Source organism: Nerophis ophidion, linkage group LG04 (assembly GCF_033978795.1).
Source record: "Nerophis ophidion isolate RoL-2023_Sa linkage group LG04, RoL_Noph_v1.0, whole genome shotgun sequence".
NCBI classification, from domain to species: Eukaryota; Metazoa; Chordata; class Actinopteri; order Syngnathiformes; family Syngnathidae; genus Nerophis; species Nerophis ophidion.
This window is the reverse complement of record NC_084614.1, coordinates 76,163,692-76,188,350: the sequence shown is the minus strand read 5'-3', so window position 1 is coordinate 76,188,350 and position 24,659 is coordinate 76,163,692. Positions and strand designations below refer to the sequence as shown.

Below are 24,659 nucleotides of genomic sequence, written 5' to 3'. Positions count from 1 at the left end.
TAACCAATACTCTACAACACAAACATAACGTTGAAACAACACGCTTTTTGACAACGTTTAATCAATGTCGGGCTCTGACGTTGCTTTGACCATTGACATTTTGTTCATTTTCCCAACCAGCAACGTGGATCCAACGTTAGACATCAGCGTTGTCTCATTTTACCAATACAACTATTTTGCAACGTGCGCAATAATTCCATCCAGAAGATATTAACTTTGATTGTGCAAAATACTTGAAGTAGCCACAATTGCTCCAGGACTGAGATCTACGAGAATCGTAGCCATGTTAACTTCCGTAAACACAGGGCAGGTTTTTTTTTTTTTTTATGTGAACGACTACATAAAAAGGTGGGATTTGACCAAAAACTCCGACCCTGCAGTGTGAACGTAGCCTTCGATTGGTCGCCTCTGGATGACGATTTCAAGCATTTCTACTTTTTTGCCCCCAATAGACGTTCGTGAGGACCCCAGCAAGGAGACGGTGGAAAATCTCTTCGTAGACTTTGGCAACGTCCTGAACCTTCGCTGCGATGCCAGCGCTCGCCCCGGCATGGCGGTTGTCTGGTACAAGGAAGGAAGCCGGTTGGCGGCCACACCCCGCACCCACATCCATGGCGCCGTCATAGAGATCAAAGACGTTACGGAGGAGGATTCGGGGGTTTATGTGTGCGTTCTTCGTGGAACTCGAGAAGTTTTGAGGAACTTTACCGTCACGGTGACCGGTAAGGATGCAATACGACAGGGGTGTCCAAAGTGCGGGCCGGTGGCCCATCCTAAAAACACTATTATAAAGACAAATATAACAATTGGAATGAAAAAGCAAACAGGTGTAATGTAATCAGAAAATGTTGCAATATTGAGAAAAATAACTATTATTGCTCCCAAAAATATATTTATTTATTTTATTTTATTTATGTATTTATTTGACAGGGACTGTACAAGAAAACTTAGCTTCCCATAGGTAACTGATGTCAAAGTACATAATCCACAGGTTGATTTGCAACCCTTGTCCTTGGTTAGGCTTTTAAAGAAGAGTTGAAAAAAGTGTAAAATACATACAAAAAGGTTTAAGACAAGTACAAAAATAAATATACATTGAAAATAATTGGCCCCATTTGTCCATTACTGCACCAAGTTCTAGTGCTCACACTTCAGTTTTGTGGAGAAAAGTTTAATGTCCGACTGTGACTTTAACTCCATTAAAAAAATGTTTTTATCAATGGATTGATCGGAAGTTGGTCTAGAAATATAAGCGTTGAAAGTAAAAGTAAAATATATTGATATACCATTCATTTTTAGTACTTTTATGATCAGGTGCGTTTCGGATCCCCAAGAACTTTGGTCTGATTTTTTTTAAGCTGCCATTGTTCAAAAAATAATAATGTATCAAAAGCAATGTTGTTATGAATTTTTTATCTATTTTAAGGCTCCAATTAAATATTCCATTTCGAAAAATATTTGGTGAAAGATATGACATATTTTGTGTTTTTGCCATTAAAAAATAAAAAAAAAAATCCCCAAAAAAGGCAAAAAACATTTTTTGAAAATGTATATTGATATTTAACACTTTTATGATTCGGGGTTTTTTGGATCCCCAGGATCTTTAGTCAGATTTTTTTTTTTAAACTGCCATTGTTCAAAAAATAATTATGTATCAAATGCAACGTTGTTATGAATTATTTATCTATGTAAGGCTACAATTAAAATATAAAATTTTTAAAAATATTTGGTGTAAAATATGGCATATTTTGTGTTTTTGCCATAAAAAAATACAAAAAAAATTCCCCCAAAAAGGCAAAAAAACATTTTTTTTTATATATATATTGATATATGACTAATTTGTTATACTTTTACCATTGGGATTTGGATCTTCAAAACCTTTACTTTCGTCAGTTTTTTTTAAAACTGCCACTGTTCAAAAAATAATAGTGTATCAAAAGCAATGTTGTTATAAATTATTTATCTATTAAGGCTCTAATTAAAATATTCCATTTTGAATATTTGGTGAAAAATATGGCATATTTTGTGTTTTTGCCATTAAAATTTTATTTAATTTTTTTCCCAAAAAAAAGGGAAAAAACATTCTTTTATATATTAATTTTTTAATACTTTTATGATTGGGGGAGTTTTGATCCACAAGACCTTGAGTCTGATTTTGTTTTTTAAACTGCCATTGTTCTAAAAATAAGTTGTTATGAATTATTTATCTATTTAAGGCTCCAATTAAAACATTACATTTTGAAAAACATTTGGTGAAAAATATAGCATATTTTGTGTTTTTGCCATACATTTTTTTTTTTTTTTTTAAAGGTGAAAAAAAAAAGTTATTTAAATTTACATTGATCCAATATATATGATACATTTTTGATACTTTAAAAATTGGCGGCATTTTGGATCCCGAAGATCTTTAGTCTGATTTTTTTTAACTGACATTATTCAAAACATAATAATGTATCAAAAGCAATGTTTTTAGGAATTATTTATCCATTTAAGGCTCCAATGAAAATATTCCAGTTTGAAAAATATTTGGTGAAAAATATGGCATGTTTTGTGTTTTTTGCTAATAAAAAAAATAAAAAAAAATCCCCAAAAAAAGGCAAAAAAACTTTTTTTTTAAATATATATAGATTTTTTTAAATACTTTTATGGTTGTGGGAGTTTTGATCCACAAGACCTTGAGTCTGATTTTTTTTTTAAACTGCCATTGTTCAAAAAATAATAAAGTATCAAAAGCAATGTTGTTATAATTTTTTTTATCTATTTAAGGCTCCAATTAAAATAATACATTTTGAAAAATATTTGGTGAAAAATCTGGCATATTTTGTGTTTTGCCATAAAAAATATTATTATTATTAATTTATTTTTTTTAAAGGCGAAAAAAAATAGTTTAATTGTATATTGATATATGGCAAATTTTTAATACTTTTACGATTGGCTGCGTTTTGGATCCCCATGACCTTTAGTCTGATTTTGTTCTTAACTGACATTGTTCAAAACATAATATTGTATCAAAAGCAATGTTGTTAGGAATTATTTATCCATTTAAGGCTTCAATGAAAATATTCCAGTTTGAAAAACATTTGGTGAAAAATATGGCATATTTTGTGTTTTTGCCATTAAAAAAATTATTTTATGAATGGGGGAGTTTTGATCCCCAAGACCTTGGGTCTGATTTTTTTTTTAACTGCCATTGTTGAAAAAATTATAATGTATCAAAAGCAATGTTGTTATGTATTATTGATCTATTTAAGGGTCCAATTAAAATATATATATTTTTTAAATGTTTGATGAAAAATATGGAATATTTTTTTGTTTTTGCCATCAAAAAATATTATTTACTTTTTTAAAAGGGGAAAAAAATGTTATTTAAATATATATTGACATATGACAAATTTTTGATACTTTTAAAATTGCCGGCGTTTTGGATCCCTAAGATCTTTAGTCTAACGTTTCTAAACTGACATTATTCAAAAACCTAAAAATGTATCAAAAGCAATGTTAGGAATTATTAATCCATTTAAGGCTTCAATGAAAATATTCCAGTTTGAAAAATATTTGGTGAAAAATATGGCATATTTTGTGTTTTTGCCATTAAAAAAAAAAAAAAAAGGCAAAAAACATTTCCTGAAAATGTATATTGATTTTTTTAATCCTTTTATGATTGGGGGAGTTTCTATCCCCAAGACCTTGGGTCTGATTTTTTTTTTTAATGGCAGTTTTAAATAGATTATTTATAAATTTAAAGCTCCAATTAAAATATTCAATTTTGAAAAATATTTCGTGAAAAATATGGCATATTTTGTGTTTTTTGCCATAACTTTACTTTTAAAAAAAAAAGGCCAATTTTTTTTTCTTTTTTAAACTTTATGGCAATGGATAGCTCTAACGATCGATGGATGGTTAATTGTTGAAAGTAAAAAATATTAAAATATATATAGATTTTTTTAACTTTAATTGCTTTAATGACGGGTCCCCGAGACCTTTAACATTCACCATAACTGAGGGGAGCCCTCATGGTTTTGATAATAATAAAATATCACAAAAGCCTCCGCATGCTTTTGCTTATTAGTGTTTGACCCTCGGTGGAAAAAGTTTGGACACCCCTGCAACAAGTTAAGAAAAACTGCATTTTTAAAGGCCCAAAAAAAAAATCAATCTGACTTTCCCCACATTGAAGACTCCTTGGGCTCGGGGGACGACGACGAGGACAACGGCTTGGAGGACTCATCATCGGAGGTGGAAAACGACCAAGTTTACATTTCCAGAGGTGTGTTGGTGGTTTGCTTTTGTAGTTTAGCAGCCAACTGGACCTGGAGGCAATGCCATACATGTCTGGTGTGGTACTCACAGGTCCCTACTGGACCCACACCCAGCGTATGGAGAAGAAGCTTTATGCCGTCCCGGCGGGCAACACGGTGAAGTTCCGCTGCCCGGCCATGGGCAGCCCGGTGCCCACCATTCGTTGGCTGAAAAACGGGCGGGACTTTCGAGGAGAGCACCGCATTGGAGGCATCAAGGTAGGAACATTTTCCAAATTCTTATTTCCTTGTTGGTGCGTTATCGAAGTGAAACAGGGACCGGACCGTGTGCACTTTGGTAAACCTCGCTTCAAGAACTGTGCTGGCTATCCAGTTGATAGCTTGGGTTTTTAGCTCGGTAGTCAACAGGCTCGGGACAGGAAAAAAAAACAAGGCAGCCGAACGAGTGAAGTACACGACCAATACAATGGTGCCGTGACCCGGATCGTAGTGAGGTTTAAGGGGGGGATGAGTGTAACGAAGCCCAGCCAGCCAGTCTGGCTGGGCTTTGTGTACGTTGGTAAACTTCACTCCCTGACAGCTTCAAGAGCATTGCTGGCTATCCAGTCGATAGCCCTGGGCTTTTAGCTCAGTGGTCAGCAGACTTGCCTCTCATGCTGGCGACACGGGTTTGAGCCAAACGGGAAAAAACGTGGCGTCGGAAAGAGTGAAGTACACGACTGTTACAATGGTGCCGTGACCCGGATCGGAGAGAGGTTTAGGGGGAGTAGGTGAGTAACAGGGCCATGTCTACGTTCATAAACCTCACTTCAAGAACAGTGCTAGCTATCCAGTTTAAGATCGGTAGTCAGTAGACTGGCCTCTCATGCCGGCGACAGGTTTGAGTGGAACAGAAAGAAAACCAGGTGCCGTGACCCGGATCGGAGAGAGGTTTAGGTAGTCAGCGGACTCGCCTGTCATGCCGGCGACACAGGTTTGAGCGAAACGGGAAAAATGGTGGCATCGGAAAGAGTGAAGTACACGACTGTTACAATGGTGCCGTGACCCGGATCGGAGAGAGGTTTAAGGGGAGTAGGTGAGTAACAGGGCCATGTCTACGTTAGTAAACCTCACTTCAAGAACAGTGCTAGCTATCCAGTTTAAGATCGGTAGTCAGTAGACTGGCCTCTCATGCCGGCGACAGGTTTGAGTGGAACAGAAAGAAAACCGGGTGCCGTGACCCGGATCGGAGAGAGGTTTAGGTAGTCAGCGGACTCGCCTGTCATGCCGGCGACACAGGTTTGAGCGAAACGGGAAAAATGGTGGCATCGGAAAGAGTGAAGTACACGACTGTTACAATGGTGCCGTGACCCGGATCGGAGAGAGGTTTAAGGGGAGTAGGTGAGTAACAGGGCCATGTCTACGTTAGTAAACTTCACTTCAAAAACAGTGCTAGCTATCCAGTTTAAGATCGGTAGTCAGCAGACTGGCCTCTCATGCCGGCGACAGGTTTGAGTGGAACAGAAAGAAAACCAGGTGCCGTGACCCGTATCGGACAGAGGTTTAGGTAGTCAGCGGACTCGCCTGTCATGCCGGCGACACAGGTTTGAGCGAAACGGGAAAAATGGTGGCATCGGAAAGAGTGAAGTACACGACTGTTACAATGGTGCCGTGACCCGGATCGGAGAGAGGTTTAAGGGGAGTAGGTGAGTAACAGGGCCATGTCTACGTTAGTAAACTTCACTTCAAAAACAGTGCTAGCTATCCAGTTTAAGATCGGTAGTCAGCAGACTGGCCTCTCATGCCGGCGACAGGTTTGAGTGGAACAGAAAGAAAACCAGGTGCCGTGACCCGGATCGGAGAGAGGTTTAGGTGGTCAGCGGACTCGCCTGTCATGCCGGCGACACAGGTTTGAGCGAAACGGGAAAAATGGTGGCATCGGAAAGAGTGAAGTACACGACTGCTACAATGGTGCCGTGACCCGGATCGGAGAGAGGTTTAGGGGGAGTAGGTGAGTAACAGGGCCATGTCTACGTTAGTAAACTTCACTTCAAGAACAGTGCTAGCTATCCAGTTTAAGATCGGTAGTCAGCAGACTGGCCTCTCATGCCGGCGACATAGGTTTGATGGGGAACAGAAATGAAAACCAACATATATGATCGCTACAAAGGTGCCGTGACCCGGATCGGAGAGAGGTTTAGGGGGAGTCTGAATAACGGGGCGATGTGTACGTTGGTAAACCTCACTTCAAGAGCAGTGCTGGCTGGCTATCCAGTTTTAGATCGGTAGTCAGGAGACTGGCCTCTCATGCCGGCGACATAGGTTTGAGTGGAACAGAAAGGAAAACCAACGTATACGACCGCTACAACGGTGCCGTGACCTAGATGAGAGAGAGGTTTAGTGGGGTTAGGTGCGTAACGGAGGCCAGCTGGTGTGGCTGGGCCAAGCTTACGTTGGTAAACTTCACTCCTTGCCACCTTAAGAGCAAGGCTGGCTATCCAGTTTTCGATCGGTAGTCAGCAGACTGGCCTCTTATGCCGGCGACATAGGTTTGAGTGGAACAGAAAAAAACAACAACATACACGACCGCTACAAAGGTGCCGTGACCCGGATCGTAGAGAGATTTAGGGGGAGTAGGTGAGTAACGGGGCCATGTGTACATTGATAAATCTTACTTCAAGAAAAGTGCTGGCTATCTAGTTTAAGATCGGTATTCAGCAGACTGGCCTCTCATGCCGGCGACATAGGTTTGAGTGGAACAGAAAGGAAAGACAACGTATACGACCGCTACAAAGGTGCCGTGACCTGGATCGGAGAGAGTTTTAGTGGGGTTAGGTAGTCAGCGGACTCTCCTTTCATGTCGGCGCCACGCGTTTGAGTAGAACGGGAAAAAATGTGGCATCGGAAAGAGTGAAGTACAAGACTGTTACAATGATGCCGTGACCCGGATCGGAGAAAGGTTTAGTGGGGTTAGGTGCGTAACGGAGGCCAGCCGGTGTGGCTGGGCCAAGCTTACGTTGGTAAACTTCACTCCTTGCCACCTTAAGAGCAAGGCTGGCAATCCAGTTTTCGATCGGTAGTCAGCAGACTGGCCTTTTATGCCGGCGACATAGGTTTGAGTGGAACAGAAAAAAACAACAACATACACGACCGGTACAAAGGTGCCGTGACCCGGATCGTAGAGAGATTTAGGGGGAGTAGGTGAGTAACGGGGCCATGTGTACGTTGGTAAACCTCACTTCAAGAACAGTGCTGGCTATCCAGTTTTCGATCGGTAGTCAGCAGACTGGCCTCTCATGCCGGCGACATAGGTTTGAGTGGAACAGAAATTAAAGACAACGTATACGACCGCTACAAAGGTGCCGTGACCTGGATCGGAGAGAGTTTTAGTGGGGTTAGGTAGTCAGCGGACTCTCCTTTCATGTCGACACAGGTTTGAGTGGAATGGGAAAAAACGTGGCATCGGAAAGAGTGAAGTACACGACTGCTACAAAGGTGCCGTGACCCGGATCGGAGAAAGGTTTAGTGGGGTTAGGTGCGTAACGGAGGCCACATGCTTACGTTGGTAAACTTCACTCCTTGCCACCTTAAGAGCAAAGCTGGCTATCCAGTTTTAGATCGGTAGTCAGCAGACTGGCCTTTTATGCTGGAACAGAAGAAAAACAACGTACACCATCGCTACAAAGGTGTCGTGACCCAGATCGGAGAGAGGTTTAGTGGGGTTAGGTGCGTAACTGAGGCCAGCCGGTGTGGCTGGGCCATGTGTACTTTGGTAAACCTCACTCCCTGACAACTTCAGGAGCAGGGCTGGCTATCCAGTTGATAGCCTGGGCTTTCAGCTCAGCTGTCAGCGGACTCGCTTCTCATGCCGGCAACGCGGGTTTGAGCGGAACCGAACCAAAAGCAGGGCAGCTGAAAGAGTGAAGTACACAACCACTACGTCAGGGGACGGCGTGGCGTGGCGGGTGGAACGACTCGAGGGATCCAGGTTGGATCCCCGTCACTGGCTATCCAAGTCCTTGGGCAAGACACTTCACCCTCGCTCCCAGTGCCGCCAACACTGGGGAATTAATAATAGGAGGTGGTCTGGCGGACCATAGCCACGCGTCCGTCAGTCTACCCCAGGGCAGCCGCGGCTACAAATGTAGCTCACCACCACCTTGTGGAGTGAATGAATAATGGATTCTCACTTCTGTGAGCGCTTTGAGGATCTTGTCGATAGAAAAGTGCTATATAAATCTAATCCATTATTATTATTATTATTATTATTATGACCGCTATATCCGTATCTGGTCTGCTTTGTTTGCCAGCTGCGACATCAGCACTGGAGCCTGGTGATGGAGAGCGTCGTGCCGTCAGACCGAGGAAACTACACCTGCGTGGTGGACAACAAACATGGCTCCATCACTCACAGCTACGTCCTCGACGTCCTGGGTAAGCCACACAAGAGTCTCCCGTCTGTTTTTAGCCCCAACCTCCAGGCTGGAAAAAACTGCACCGGGCGAGAAAAACCCAAGAGTAATAAAATCCTAAAAGTTAGAACTGAACTGAACGTGTTCGTCGGCTCTCGCGGGAAAAGCATCTCAGCTTCGAATGAAATCCTCCAGCTGGAAGGAGAGGTGGTGTAATCAGGGGGTTGAGCGAATGGTGACGGGGCGCCTGGATGTGGACGGTCCGGCGTCCAGAGCGGTTTTCTACCTGACCTGTGACTGCAGATTGAAGCTTTTTTTTTTTTTTTGTGTTCTTTTTTTTTTGGGCTGCCCGTCCACAGCGGGGTCAGTTTCCGTTCCCGATTTACAGGGAGGCTAACGAGACGGCTAACGAGATCAGAGAGCGAGAATAAGCACTGATCAAAGAGACCCCCGTGGCCGGCTGACAATAGCGACGCTGATGTAACTCATTTCTATCGGAAAATGACATTTCTTCTTTTGCCAGCATCCGTGGGACAACTGTCGGCTCCTGTAATGCTCCATAAATACTTTTTTTTTTGTATTTAGCCGGCAAATTATCAATCAATCAATCAATGTTTACCACCATAGACTTAAATATTAATTAGGTGCCACCATAATGACAGCATTAAAATACAATACTGTAGTAGACCTAAGTATTCATTAAGTACCACCATAATGACAGCATTAAAATACAATACTGTAGTGGACCTAAGTATTCATCAAGTACAACCATAATGACAACATTTAAATACAGTAGTGTAGTAGACTTAAGTATTCATTAAGTACCACCATAATGACAACATTAAAAACAATGGTGTAGTAGACCTAAATATTAATTAGGTGCCACCATAATGACAGCATTAAAATACAATACTGTAGTAGACCTAAGTATTCATTAAGTACCACCATAATGACAGCATTAAAATACAATACTGTAGTGGACCTAAGTATTCATCAAGTACAACCATAATGACAACATTTAAATACAGTAGTGTAGTAGATTTAAGTATTCATTAAGTACCACCATAATGACAACATTAAAAACAATGGTGTAGTAGACCTAAATATTAATTAGGTGCCACCATAATGACAGCATTAAAATACAATACTGTAGTAGACCTAAGTATTCATTAAGTACCACCATCATGACAGCATTAAAATACAATACTGTAGTGGACCTAAGTATTCATCAAGTACAACCATAATGACAACATTTAAATACAGTAGTGTAGTAGACTTAAGTATTCATTAAGTACCACCATAATGACAACATTAAAAACAATGGTGTAGTAGACCTAAATATTAATTAGGTGCCACCATAATGACAGCATTAAAATACAATACTGTAGTAGACCTAAGTATTCATTAAGTACCACCATAATGACAGCATTAAAATACAATACTGTAGTGGACCTAAGTATTCATCAAGTACAACCATAATGACAACATTTAAATACAGTAGTGTAGTAGACTTAAGTATTCATTAAGTACCACCATAATGACAACATTAAAAACAATGGTGTAGTAGACCTAAATATTAATTAGGTGCCACCATAATGACAGCATTAAAATACAATACTGTAGTAGACCTAAGTATTCATTAAGTACCACCATAATGACAGCATTAAAATACAATACTGTAGTGGACCTAAGTATTCATCAAGTACAACCATAATGACAACATTTAAATACAGTAGTGTAGTAGACTTAAGTATTCATTAAGTACCACCATAATGACAACATTAAAAACAATGGTGTAGTAGACCTAAATATTAATTAAGTACCACCATAATGACAACATTAAAATACAGTCATGTAGTAGACTTAAGTATTCATTAAGTACCACCATAATGACACCATTAAAATACAGTAGTGTAGTAGACTTAAGTATTCATTAAGTACCACCATAATGACACCATTAAAATACAGTAGTGTAGTAGACTTAAGTATTCATTAACTACCACCATGATGACAACATTAAAATACAGTAGTGTAGTAGACCTAAGTATTCATTAAGAACCACCATAATGACAACATTAAAACACAATAGTGTAGTAGACCTATGTATTCATTAACTACCACCATAATGACAACATTAAAATACAGTTGTGTAGTAGACTTAAGTAGTCATTTACTACCACCCAAAAAATCGCAAGTTGAAAAATAAAATCCTGACAAAAATGGCAACTTTTTCCGCATTTTTCTGAAAAAGCTGCCGTAAAGTCCGTCAGTTTAGGCCGCAACAATCACAAAAAAAATCCCGTCTTGGACTTTCAAAGAGATCAAGGATTGTGGTTTGTTCCAGAACTGTGATGACCTGCGTTCTTCCCTCCGCCCCGCACAGAGCGTTCCCCCCACAGGCCCATCCTGCAGGCCGGTCTACCCGCCAACACCACAGCCGTGGTGGGCAGCGACGTCCAGTTCCACTGTAAAGTCTACAGCGACGCTCAGCCGCACATTCAGTGGCTCAAACACGTCGTGAGGAACGGCAGCCGCTACGGTGCCGACGGGACGCCGTACGTCCAGGTTCTCAAGGTGGGTCGGATGCTGGGTCTTATCAACTACGGAACGTGGTGTCTCGTGTTCTGATGTCTTGTTTTTTTTGCTGTTTGGTGCAGACGGGCAGTTTGAACTTTAAACATCAATGATGAAATATTAAAATTGCAACACATGCCAATACGGCCGGTTTAGTTTACTAAATTGCAATTTTACATTTCGCTAAAACGTCACGGGATGATGACGTCACGCATTGTTGTGGACATTTTGGTCCAGCACCGTTTTCATCGCATAATTGCACAGTATTTCTGACATCTGTGTTGCTGAATCTTTAGCAATTTGTTCAATTAATAATGGAGACGTCAAAGAAGAAATATGTAGATGGGAAGTTGTGTATTGCGGCCGCCTTTAGCAACACAAACACAGCCGGTGTTTCCTTGTTTACATTCCCGAAAGATGATGGTGAAGCTTTACTATGGAGCAGAGCGGTCAAGCGAACATGGTTCCCTACCACATGTCAACCGGCAGGTTTCGGTGAGAAAATGGTGGTAGTAAGTCGGCTCTTACCTTAGACATGAGCGGAGAGCTTGCGTCGTCCTGCACCTGTCAAAGAGGCAGCTGCGGACTCTCTTGCCTCGTCCCACCGACCGTCGGATGCTTCCAACGTCGAGAAACGTAGCTTCCCTCGGAGACACTGGCGGTGTCCTACTTTGTAACACTTTGTGTTACTAGTGTTACAACAACACTAGTAACACAAAAAGCAGATAAGGGATTTTCCAGAATTATCCTAGTAAATTTGTCTAATAACATCTAAGGTGGGTCGGATGCTGGGTCTTATCAACTACGGAACGTGGTGTCTCGTGTTCTGATGTCTTGTTTTTTTTGCTGTTTGGTGCAGACGGGCAGTTTGAACTTTAAACATCAATGATGAAATATTAAAATTGCAACACATGCCAATACGGCCGGTTTAGTTTACTAAATTGCAATTTTACATTTCGCTAAAACATCGCGGGATGATGACGTCACGCATTGTTGTGGACATTTTGGTCCAGCACCGTTTTCATCGCATAAATCCACGGTATTTCTGACATCTGTGTTGCTGAATCTTTTGCAATTTGTTCAATTAATAATGGAGACGTCAAAGAAGAAGGTTGTAGATGGGAAGTGGTGTATTGCGGCCGCCTTTAGCAACACAAACACAGCCGGTGTTTCCTTGTTTACATTCCCGAAAGATGATGGTGAAGCTTTACTATGGAGCAGAGCGGTCAAGCGAACATGGTTCCCTACCACATGTCAACCGGCAGGTTTCGGTGAGAAAATGGTGGTAGTAAGTCGGCTCTTACCTTAGACATGAGCGGAGAGCTTGCGTCGTCCTGCACCTGTCAAAGAGGCAGCTGCGGACTCTCTTGCCTCCTCCCACCGACCGTCGGATGCTTCCAACGTCGAAACGTAGCTTCCCTCGGAGACACTGGCGGTGTCCTACTTTGTAACACTTTGTGTTACTAGTGTTACAACAACACTAGTAACACAAAAAGCAGATAAGGGATTTTCCAGAATTATCCTAGTAAATTTGTCTAATAACATCTAAGGTGGGTCGGATGCTGGGTTTGATCAACTACGGAACGTGGTGTCTCGTGTTCTAATGTCTTGTTTTTTTGCTGTTTGGTGCAGACGGGCAGTTTGAACATGACAGAGGTGGAGGTCCTCTACCTGTCCAAGATCACCATGGAGGACGCGGGACAGTACACCTGCCTTGCCGGGAACTCCATCGGCTTCGCCCACCAGTCGGCTTGGCTCATCGTCCTCTCCGGTGAAAAGAACTTCTTGACTTCGTACTGTGTGATATTTGTGGTAGTCACCTTTTGACTAAGAAAGTGGTGCCTGGTTCCTGCAGAGGAAGAGGCCTCAGACTCCCTGGACACCATGGAGACCAAGTACACCGACATCATCATCTATGCCTGTGGCTTCCTGGCGCTGATCATGGCCACCATCATCGTGGTTTTATGTCGGATGCAAGTCCACCCGAGGCGGGAGCCTTTCGATGTCCTTCCGGTTCAGAAGCTTTCCAAGTTCCCGCTGCGCAGACAGGTGCGTCTTTCTTTTAACCGATCTAGTCCGGCATTTCTTAAAGACCTACTGAAACCACACTACTACCGACCACGCAGTCGGATACTTTAAACATCAATGATGAAATATTAACATTGCAACACATGCCAATACGGCCGGTTTAATTTTACTAAATTGCAATTTTAAATTTCGCTAAAACGTCGCGGTATGATGACGTCACGCATTGTAGTGGACATTTTGGTCCAGCACCGTTTTCATCGCATAATTCCAAAGTATTTCTGACATCTGTGTTGCTGAATCTTTAGCAATTTCTTCAATTAATAATGGAGACGTCAAAGAAGAAAGATGTAGATGGGAAGTGGTGTATTGCGGCCGCCTTTAGCAACACAAACACAAGTCCGGCATTTCTTAAAGGCCTACTGAAACCACACTACTACCGACCACGCAGTCGGATACTTTAAACATCAATGATGAAATATTAACATTGCAACACATGCCAATACGGCCGGTTTAGTTTACTAAATTGCAATTTTAAATTTCGCTAAAACGTCGCGGTATGATGACGTCACGCATTGTAGTGGACATTTTGGTCCAGCACCGTTTTCATCGCATAATTCCACAGTATTTCTGACATCTGTGTTGCTGAATCTTTAGCAATTTCTTCAATTAATAATGGAGACGTCAAAGAAGAAAGATGTAGATGGGAAGTGGTGTATTGCGGCCGCCTTTAGCAACACAAACACAAGTCTGGCATTTCTTAAAGACCTACTGAAACCACACTACCACCGACCACGCAGTCTGATACTTTAAACATAAATGATGAAATATTAACATTGCAACACATGCCAATACGGCCGGTTTAGTTTACTAAATTGCAATTTCAAATTTCGCTAAAACGTCGCGGTATGATGACGTCACGCATTGTTGTGGACATTTTGGTCCAGCACCGTTTTCATCGCATAATTCCACAGTATTTCTGACATCTGTGTTGCTGAATCTTTAGCAATTTCTTCAATTAATAATGGATACGTCAAAGAAGAAAGATGTAGATGGGAAGTGGTGTATTGCGGCCGCATTTAGCAACACAAACACAAGTCCGGCATTTCTTAAAGGCCTACTGAAACCACACTACTACCGACCACGCAGTCGGATACTTTAAACATCAATGATGAAATATTAACATTGCAACACAAGCCAATACGGCCGTTTTAGTTTACTAAATTGCAATTTTAAATTTCGCTAAAACGTCGCGGCATGATGACGTCAAACATTGTAGTGGACATTTTGGTCCAGCACCGTTTTCATCGCATAATTCCACAGTATTTCTGACATCTGTGTTGCGGAATCTTTAGCAATTTCTTCAATTAATAATGGAGACGTCAAAGAAGAAAGATGTAGATGGGAAGTGGTGTATTGCGGCCGCATTTAGCAACACAAACACAAGTCCGGCATATCTTAAAGGCCTACTGAAACCACACTACCACCAACCACGCAGTCTGATACTTTAAACATCAATGATGAAATATTAACATTGCAACACATGCCAATACGGCCGGTTTAGTTTACTAAATTGCAATTTTAAATTTCGCTAAAACGTCGCGGTATGATGACGTCACGCATTGTAGTGGACATTTTGGTCCAGCACCGTTTTCATCGCATAATTCCACAGTATTTCTGACATCTGTGTTGCTGAATCTTTAGCAATTTCTTCAATTAATAATGGATACGTCAAAGAAGAAAGATGTAAATGGGAAGTGGTGTATTGCGGCCGCATTTAGCAACACAAACACAAGTCCGGCATTTCTTAAAGGCCTACTGAAACCACACTACTACCGACCACGCAGTCGGATACTTTAAACATCAATGATGAAATATTAACATTGCAACACAAGCCAATACGGCCGGTTTAATTCACTAAATTGCAATTTTAAATTTCGCTAAAACGTCGAGGTATGATGACGTCACGCATTGTAGTGGACATTTTGGTCCAGCACCGTTTTCATCGCATAATTCCACAGTATTTCTGACATATGTGTTGCTAAATCTTTAGCAATTTGTTCAATTAATAATGGGAGACGTCAAAGAAGAAAGATGTAGATGGGAAGTGGTGTATTGCGGCCGCATTTAGCAACACAAACACAAGTCCGGCATATCTTAAAGGCCTACTGAAACCACACTACCACCAACCACGCAGTCTGATACTTTAAACATCAATGATGAAATATTAACATTGCAACACATGCCAATACGGCCGGTTTAGTTTACTAAATTGCAATTTTAAATTTCGCTAAAACGTCGCGGGATGATGACGTCACGCATTGTAGTGGACATTTTGGTCCAGCACCGTTTTCATCGCATAATTCCACAGTATTTCTGACATCTGTGTTGCTGAATCTTTAGCAATTTCTTCAATTAATAATGGATACGTCAAAGAAGAAAGATGTAAATGGGAAGTGGTGTATTGCGGCCGCATTTAGCAACACAAACACAAGTCCGGCATTTCTTAAAGGCCTACTGAAACCACACTACTACCGACCACGCAGTCGGATACTTTAAACATCAATGATGAAATATTAACATTGCAACACATGCCAATACGGCCGGTTTAGTTTACTAAATTGCAATTTTAAATTTCGCTAAAACGTCGCGGGATGATGACGTCACGCATTGTAGTGGACATTTTGGTCCAGCACCGTTTTCATCGCATAATTCCACAGTATTTCTGATATCTGTGTTGCTGAATCTTTAGCAATTTCTTCAATTAATAATGGATACGTCAAAGAAGAAAGATGTAAATGGGAAGTGGTGTATTGCGGCCGCATTTAGCAACACAAACACAAGTCCGGCATTTCTTAAAGGCCTACTGAAACCACACTACTACCGACCACGCAGTCGGATACTTTAAACATCAATGATGAAATATTAACATTGCAACACAAGCCAATACGGCCGGTTTAATTCACTAAATTGCAATTTTAAATTTCGCTAAAACGTCGCGGTATGATGACGTCACGCATTGTAGTGGACATTTTGGTCCAGCGCCGTTTTCATCGCATAATTCCACAGTATTTCTGACATATGTGTTGCTAAATCTTTAGCAATTTGTTCAATTAATAATGGGAGACGTCAAAGAAGAAAGATGTAGATGGGAAGCGGTGTATTGCAGCCGCCTTTAGCAACACAAACACAGCCTGTGTTTCCTTGTTTACATTCCCGAAAGATGACGGTGAAGCTTTACTATGGAACAGAGCGGTCAAGCCAACGTGGTTCCCTACCACATGTCAACCGGCAGGTTTCGGTGAGAATAAGTCTGCTCTTACCGTAGACATGAGCGGAGAGCTTGCGTCGTCCTGCCCTGCACTTGTCAAAGAGGCAGCTGCGGACTCTCTTGCCTCCTCCCGCCGGCCACCCCCGACCGTTGGATGCTTCCAACGTCGAGAAACGTGGCTTCCCTCGGAGACACTGGCGGTGTCCTACTTTGTAACACTTTGTGTTACTAGTGTTACAAAAACACTAGTAACACAAAAAGCAGATAAGGGATTTTCCAGAATTATCCTAGTAAATTTGTCTAATAACATCTGAATCGCTCTGCCGTCTAGTTTTTTTTTTCTTTTTTTTTTTCTAGTCCTTCACTCTCTTTTTTTTTGTCCTGTCCAGCTTCTCAGGCAAATCACATAGTTGATGTAGATGCCCATATCGGCTGTTCAGATTTACTTTACAAAAGAGAAGTGTAGGATACTTCTCTTGTTGCCTTAATTGAATTTGACTTTATTAAACGTATTTATATTATCATTTGGTGCAGCCGGGCCGGAGCAGGAGGGGATAGAAAGAGAAAAAAAGGAAGACAGAGGGGGAAATTGTGGGGACAAGAGGGGGATTTTTTCTTTTTTTTTCTAGTCCTTCACTCTCACTTTCCTCATCCACGAATCTTTCATCCTCGTTAAAATAATGGGGAAATCGTCGCTCTCTCGGGCCGAATCGCTCTCGCTGCTGGTGGCCATGATTGTAAACAATGTTCAGATGTGAGGAGCCATACAACCCGTGATGTCACGCGCACATCGTCTGCTATTTCCGGTACAGGCAAGGCTTTTTTATTAGCGACCAAAAGTTGCAAACTTTATTGTGGATGTTCTCTACTAAATCCTTTCAGCAAAAATATGGCAGTATGGCGAAATGATCAACTTTGACACATAAAATGCACCTGCTATCCCCGTTTAAATAAGAACATCTCATTTCAGTAGGCGTTTAAAGACTGAATTTTTTTCCTCCATTTCTTGTTTCAGTACTCTGTGGACTCCAACTCGTCCGGGAAGTCCAGCGCGTCTTTAATGAGAGTGGCTCGTCTTTCCTCCAGCTGCTCTCCCATGCTGGCCGGAGTGATGGAGTTTGAATTGCCCTATGATCCGGACTGGGAGTTCCTCAGGGACAAGTAAGCCCACTGAAACTAAACAATCTCAGTAGATCAGGGGTGTCCAAACTTTTTCCACTGAGGGCCGCGCACTGAAAAATCAAAACAAGCGGGAGCCATTTTCATAATTTTTATTTTAAAAACCAATACAATATATGTATAAAAAATATACATTTAGGCCTCCACTCGGTTATGATCCCGGGGACCCCAAAGGGTTTTGGTCCAAAAAAATATTAAAAATGGGTCATTATTCAGTATTATTATTTTCATTACTATTCAAGTTTTAAATCTCTAAATCAGGGGTGTCAAACTCAAATACAGAGTGGGCCAAAATTAAAACTGAACAAAGCCGCGGGCCAAGGTTGAACAAATTAACCTTTTAGGTGTAGCGTCCCGGAGGAGTTAGTGCTGCAAGGGGTTCTGGGTATTTGTTCTGTTGTGTTACAATGCGAATGTTCTCCCGAAATGTGTTTGTCATTCTTGTTTGGGGTGGGTTCACAGCGTGGTGCATATTTGTAACAATGTTAAAGTTGTTTATACGGCCACCCTCAAGTGTGACCTGTATGGCTGTTGACTTGTGAGTGTGTGGAAGCCGCTTATATTATGAGGCTTGGTCGGCACGCTGTTTGTATGGAGGATAAGCGGACGTGACGACAGGTTGTAGAGAACGTTAAAGGCAGTGCCTTTAAGGCACGGCCCCCAATATTGTTGTCCGGGTGGAAATCGGGAGAATGGTTGCCCAGGGAGATTTTCGGGAGGGGCACTGAACTTCGGGAGTCTCCCGGGAAAATCGGGAGGGTTGGCATGTATGAATATTAGCGGTGAATGCAGTGTTAGAGCGGCACAGACACTGTATAATACCGGCGGGCCAGCTCTAATGTTAATTTGACATTGCCTCAAGGGCCAAAGGAAATTACATGGCGGGCCAAATTGTTTGACTCTAGATCAACTTTAGGAAAAAAATGGAAAAAACACAAAATATGCAATATTTTCACCCAATAACATTTTTTTAGGTGGAATATTTGAGATTATATAATAATTGGAGCCTTAATTTTGGATTCTGATTCATTATTATTTTATGACACTTAAAAACAAATCACATTGGGGATCCACTCATTAAAGTGTTAAAAAATAAATGATATATTTTTTTTTTACCGTTTACTTTTAGCACAATAATCTCGAGATCTACTTCAGATCCATCCGTCAATTATTAGTTTTATTGTTGTTTATGTTTTTTGTTTGTTTTGTTTGTTTGTTTTTTGTTTGTTTGTTTTCCAAAGACATGCACCTGGGGATGGGTTGATTGGCAACACTAAATTGGCCCTAGTGTGTGAATGTGAGTGTGAATGTTGTCTGTTTGTCTGTGTTGGCCCTGTGATGAGGTGGCGACTTGTCCAGGGTGTACCCCGCCTTCCGCCCGATTGTAGCTGAGATAGGCGCCAGCGCCCCCCGCGACCCCAAAAGGGAATAAGCGGTAGAAAATGGATGGTTTGTTTTAGGCCCTTCTTTAAAAAAAAAAAAAAAACACAGCTCAGTTTTTTTATATGGCAAAACACAAAATATATGCAAGATTTTCCCCCCCAAAAATATTTCAAAGTGGAATATTTAATGTGACGTAATCGGAGCCTTGAATAGGTGAATGATTCAAAATGACATTGATTTTGATTCATTATTATTTTTTAAAGAAAGAAACAGCCTGCATGGCAGCTTTGTGTTATAAGAGTAAGCATTGCAACAATTTCTTGTTACATTTCACCTGTTTGCTCTTTTATACCACTTTTTATGTTTTGAATTTTTTTCAATTCTATTCTTAAATTGTGCCGTGGGGCCGTTAAAAAATAACCCGCGGGCCGCAAATGTCCCCCAGGCCGCATTTTGGACACCCCTGTAATAGATAATCCTCAATAACAGGCCGGGTTCTTTTAAGCTTCTGTTTAGTTCCCAGGGTTGAAACATAAAACTGTATCACTCTAGTCATGCGGGAACCTAAAAAGAAACCTATGTTTGACGAAATCAGAGCCCCAAATTATGGCTGCGTATTTATTTTTAACCGACTGCCCGTACTTTCACCAGCCTAACTCTGGGGAAGCCTCTGGGCGAAGGCTGCTTCGGCCAAGTGGTTAGAGCCGAGGCCTACGGCATCAACAAGGACTCTTCAGACCAAGCCACCACCGTGGCGGTCAAGATGCTCAAAGGTAAGAATTATGCGACTTGAAACACAACCTTTAAGATGCTAATCCAGGGGTCACCAACGCGGTGCCCGTAAGGACCAGATGAGTCGCCCGCTGGCCTGTTCTAAAAATAGCTCAAATAGCAGCACTTACCAGTGAGCTGCCTCTATTTTCTAAATTGTATTTATTTACTAGCAAGCTGGTGTCGCTTTGCTCGACATTTTTAATTCTAAGAGAGACAAAACTCAAATAGAATTTGAAAATCCAAGAAAATATTTTAAAGACTTGGGCTACACTTGTTTAAATAAATTCATTTATTTTTTTACTTTGCTTCTTATGACTTTCAGAAGGACAATTTTAGAGAAAAAATACAACCTTAAAAGTGATTTTAGGATTTTTAAACACATACCTTTTAAATTCCTTCCTCTTCTTTCCTGACAATTAAAATCAATGTTCAAGTATTTTTATTTTTTTTATAATTGTGAAGTTAAGTGAATTATATTTATATAGCGCTTTTCTCTAGTGACTCAAAGCGCTTTACATAGTGAAACCCAATATCTAAGTTACATTTAAACCAGTGTGGGTGGCACTGGGAGCAGGTGGGTAAAGTGTCTTGCCCAAGGACACAACGGCAGTGACTAGGATGGTGGAAGCGGGAATCGAACCTGCGACCCTCAAGTTGCTGGCACGGCCACTCTACCAACCGAGCTATACCGCCCCCATTGTAAAGAATAATAAATACATTTTAATTTAATTCTTCATTTTAGCTTCAGTTTTTTCGACGAAGAATATTTGTGAAATATTTCTTCAAACTTATTATGATTAAAATTCAAAAAAATTATTCTGGCAAATGCAGAAAAACCTTTAGAATCAAATTTAAGTCTTTTGAATTTATTTTTAAATTTTTGTTTTGGAAAAACTAGAAGACATAATGATTTGTCTTTGTTAGAAATATAGCTTGGTCCAATTTGTTATATATTCTAAAAAAAAAAAAAGTGCAGATTGGATTTTAACCTATTTAAAACATGTCATCATAATGGTAAAATTAATCTTAATCAGGAAAAATTACTAATGATGTTCCATAAATTCTTTTTTTTTTTTTTCTTTTTAAAAGATTCAAATTAGCTAGTTTTTCCATTCATTTTTTTCGGTTGAATTTTGAATTTTAAAGAGTCAAAATTGAAGATAAACTATGTTTCAAAATTTTGATTTCATTTTTTTTCGTGTTTTCTTCCCTTTTAAACCGTTCAATTAAGTGTTTTTTTCATCATTTCTTCTCTACAAAAAACCTTCCGTAAAAGGAAAAAAAAAATGTACGACGGAATGACAGACAGAAATACCCATTTTTTATATATATATATATATAGATTTATTTATTAAAGGTAAATTGAGCAAATTGGTTATTTCTGGCAACTTATTTAAGTGTGTATCAAACTGGTAACCCTTCGCATTAATCAGTACCCAAGAAGTAGCTCTTGGTTTCAAAAAGGTTGGTGACCCCTGTACTAACCAATCCTTATTTTTTGCTGTAGACGACGCTACAGACAAAGATCTTGCGGACCTGATCTCGGAGATGGAGCTGATGAAGGTGATGGACAAACACAAGAACATAATCAACCTGCTGGGAGTCTGCACTCAGGACGGTAAGTTAGACACAGGCTTCTCGCATCGAGTCGGAAAGTTCCAAGAATCGCTGGTTGAAACAATGAACTAACCCGACTCAAAACCAGGGCCTCTGTACGTACTGGTGGAGTACGCCTCCAAAGGCAGTCTGAGGGAGTACCTGAGGGCGCGGCGGCCTCCCGGCATGGACTACACTTTCGATGTGACCAAAGTGCCCGAGGAGCAGCTCACCTTCAAGGACCTGTTGTCCTGCGCCTACCAGGTGGCTCGAGGAATGGAGTACCTGGCCTCCAAACGGGTACGTTCAGCCTCTCGACTTCAGTAAAGGATGACTTGAAATATATCGAGCACTTCCTCGGTTTCTCAGGTAAAACGATCATATTCCGTGTTGGTTTATCTGGACCGGAGACAAATTTTCCAGTTCTTGGATGTGATGAAGCCGAGTAACTGCGGTGTTGGAACCGGCAAAGTGAATATGATCAAATGTATGAATGCATGTGAAGAGGTCAATATCAACATAGTTCTGGTTTTCATGGAATTCAATTTGGTTTTACGAGCACATATAGTCCAGATGGGTCTCTTTGCGACCTCTTTTTCTTTTCTTCCCCTTTTCCCAGTGTGCTCTCTGCTCTCACTTATCAACACTCTTCTTTGTCTGGCAGCCGGCGTCTCAGACAGTCCAGCTCCAAGTCCTGTTTACTCTCCTCCATCCATCTGTCCGTCCCTTGCCGTCTCGCAGGCTTTGTCCCCTTTTAGCGCCACCGTAAATCTGTTAGCAAACAGACAGCGGAGCGGCCGTCTGGGTGAAGGCATCAGGTTTCTGGCTGCGAGGCGTCCTCGCTCTAACCCTCCATTATGGGGGGAAAGACCCGCAAAAACCAAACGCTCGGTCCGTTCAGCCCAAAGTCTATTTCGAACCAAACCAAAATGAGCTTTAATGACAGTCATTCAGTCCGGGTAAACAGACCCTAAAACATTCCCTTCCAACCTTTCTATATTTAGACCACGGACGTTTAGCTTCAGCTACGGGAATAAAGAACTTCAACGTCCCTTGTCCTTTGTTTGCAGTGCATCCACAGAGATCTGGCAGCCAGGAACGTTCTGGTGACCGAGGACAACGTCATGAAGATCGCCGATTTCGGTCTGGCCAGAGGCGTCCACCAGATCGACTACTACAAGAAAACCACCAACGTGAGCACGCTTTAAATGCCTTCGTCACATGTTCAGCTCTTGATTGGCGGGGGACTTAATGAGACGTAAATACAAACCCCGTTTCCATATGAGTTGGGAAATTGTGTTAGATGTAAATATAAACGGAATACAATGATTTCCAAATCCTTTTCAACCCATATTCAGTTGAATGCACTACAAAGACAAGATATTTGATGTTCAAACTCATAAACTTTATTTTTTTTTTTGTAAATAATATTTAACTTAGAATTTCATGGCTGCAACACGTGCCAAAGTAGTTGGGAAAGGGCATGTTCACCACTGTGTTACATCACCTTTTATTTAAACAACACTCAATAAACGTTTGGGAACTGAGGAAACTAATTGGGGCTTCACGGTGCGTCTGCCTCACAATACGAAGTTCCTGCAATTCTGGGTTCAAATCCAGGCTCGGGATCTTTCTGTGTGGAGTTTGCATGTTCTCCCCATGAATGCGTGGGTTCCCTCCGGGTACTCCGGCTTCCTCCCACTTCCAAAGACATGCACCTGGGGATAGGTTGATTGGCAACACTAAATTGGCCCTAGTGTGTGAATTTTGTCTGTCTATCTGTGTTGGCCCTGCGATGAGGTGGCGACTTGTCCAGGGTGTACCCCGCCTTCCGCCCGATTGTAGCTGAGATAGGCGCCAGCGCCCCTCGCGACCCCAAAAAAAAGGGAATAAGCGGTAGGAAAATGGATGGATGGATGGAAACAAATTGTTGAAGCTTTGAAAGTGGAATTCTTTCCCATTCTTGTTTTATGTAGAGCTTTAGTTGTTCAACAGTCTGGGGTCTCCGCTGTCGTATTTTACACTTCATAATGCGCCACACATTTTCGACGGGAGACAGGTCTGGACTGCAGGCGGGCCAGGAAAGTACCCGCACTCTTTTACTACGATGTCACGCTGTTGTAACACGTGGCTTGGCGTTGTTTTGCTGAAATAAGCAGGGGCGTCCATGATAACTTTGCTTGGATGATAACATCCATTTACTACCGCTTATTCCCTTTTTTGTGGTCGCGGAGGGGCGCTGGCCCCTATCTCAGCTACAATCGGGCGGAAGGCGGGGTACACCCTGGACAAGTCGCCACCTCATCGCAGGGCCAACACAGATAGACAGACAACATTCACACTCACATTCACACACTAGGGCCAATTTAGTGTTGCCAATCAACCTATCCCCAGGTGCATGTCTTTGGAAGTGGGAGGAAGCCGGAGTACCCGGAGGGAACCCACGCATTCACGGGGAGAACATGCAAACTCCACACAGAAAGATCCCGAGCCCGGATTTGAACCCAGGACTGCAGGAACTTCGTATTGTGAGGCAGACGCACTAACCCCTCTGCCACCGTGAAGCCGGATGATAACATATGTAATAATAATTATAATGGATTAGATTTATATCGCGCTTTTCTATTGTTAGATACTGAAAGCGCTCACAGAGAAGTGGGAACCCATCATTCATTCACACCTGGTGGTGGTAAGCTACATCTGTAGCAACAGCTGCTCTAGGGTAGACTGACGGAAGCGTGGCTGCCAGTTTGCGCCTACGGCCCCTACCACCACCACCAATCATTCAGTCATCATTCATTCACCGGTGTGAGCGGCACCGGGGGCAAGGGTGAAATGTCCTACCCAAGGACACAACGGCAGCGATTTGGATGTCAATAGGTGGGAAGCGAACCTGCAACCCTCAGGTTTCTGGCATAGCCGCTCTACCCACTACGCCATGTTGCTCCAAAACCTGTGTAGACCATACAGCATTAATGGGGCCTTGATAGATGTGTAAGTTACCCATGCCTTGGGCACTAATACACCCCCATACCATCACAGATGCTGGCTTTTGAACTTTGCGCCTATAACAATCTGGATGGTTCTTTTACTCTTTGTTCCGTAGGATACCATGTCCACAGTTTCCAAATATAATTTGAAATGTGGACTCGTCAGACCACAGAACAGTTTTCCACTTTTCATCAGTCCATCTTAGATGAGCTTGGG

The 24,659-nt window shown here is 41.7% G+C and overlaps 1 protein-coding gene across 1 annotated transcript in view; it reads left to right on the top strand.

Moving 5' to 3' along the window:
• Positions 1-24,659, top strand: part of LOC133550459 (fibroblast growth factor receptor 4-like) — a 44,646-nt gene that overhangs the window by 8,191 nt on the left and 11,796 nt on the right. Inside the window, exons 4-15 of the mRNA XM_061896442.1 lie at positions 453-722; positions 4,178-4,267; positions 4,351-4,517; positions 8,549-8,672; positions 11,034-11,224; positions 12,857-12,995; positions 13,080-13,273; positions 17,536-17,681; positions 19,734-19,855; positions 21,364-21,474; positions 21,562-21,752; positions 22,523-22,645. Of these exons, the coding sequence (XP_061752426.1) occupies positions 453-722; positions 4,178-4,267; positions 4,351-4,517; positions 8,549-8,672; positions 11,034-11,224; positions 12,857-12,995; positions 13,080-13,273; positions 17,536-17,681; positions 19,734-19,855; positions 21,364-21,474; positions 21,562-21,752; positions 22,523-22,645 (1,868 nt within the window). The remainder of the gene's footprint in view (positions 1-452; positions 723-4,177; positions 4,268-4,350; positions 4,518-8,548; positions 8,673-11,033; positions 11,225-12,856; positions 12,996-13,079; positions 13,274-17,535; positions 17,682-19,733; positions 19,856-21,363; positions 21,475-21,561; positions 21,753-22,522; positions 22,646-24,659) is intronic.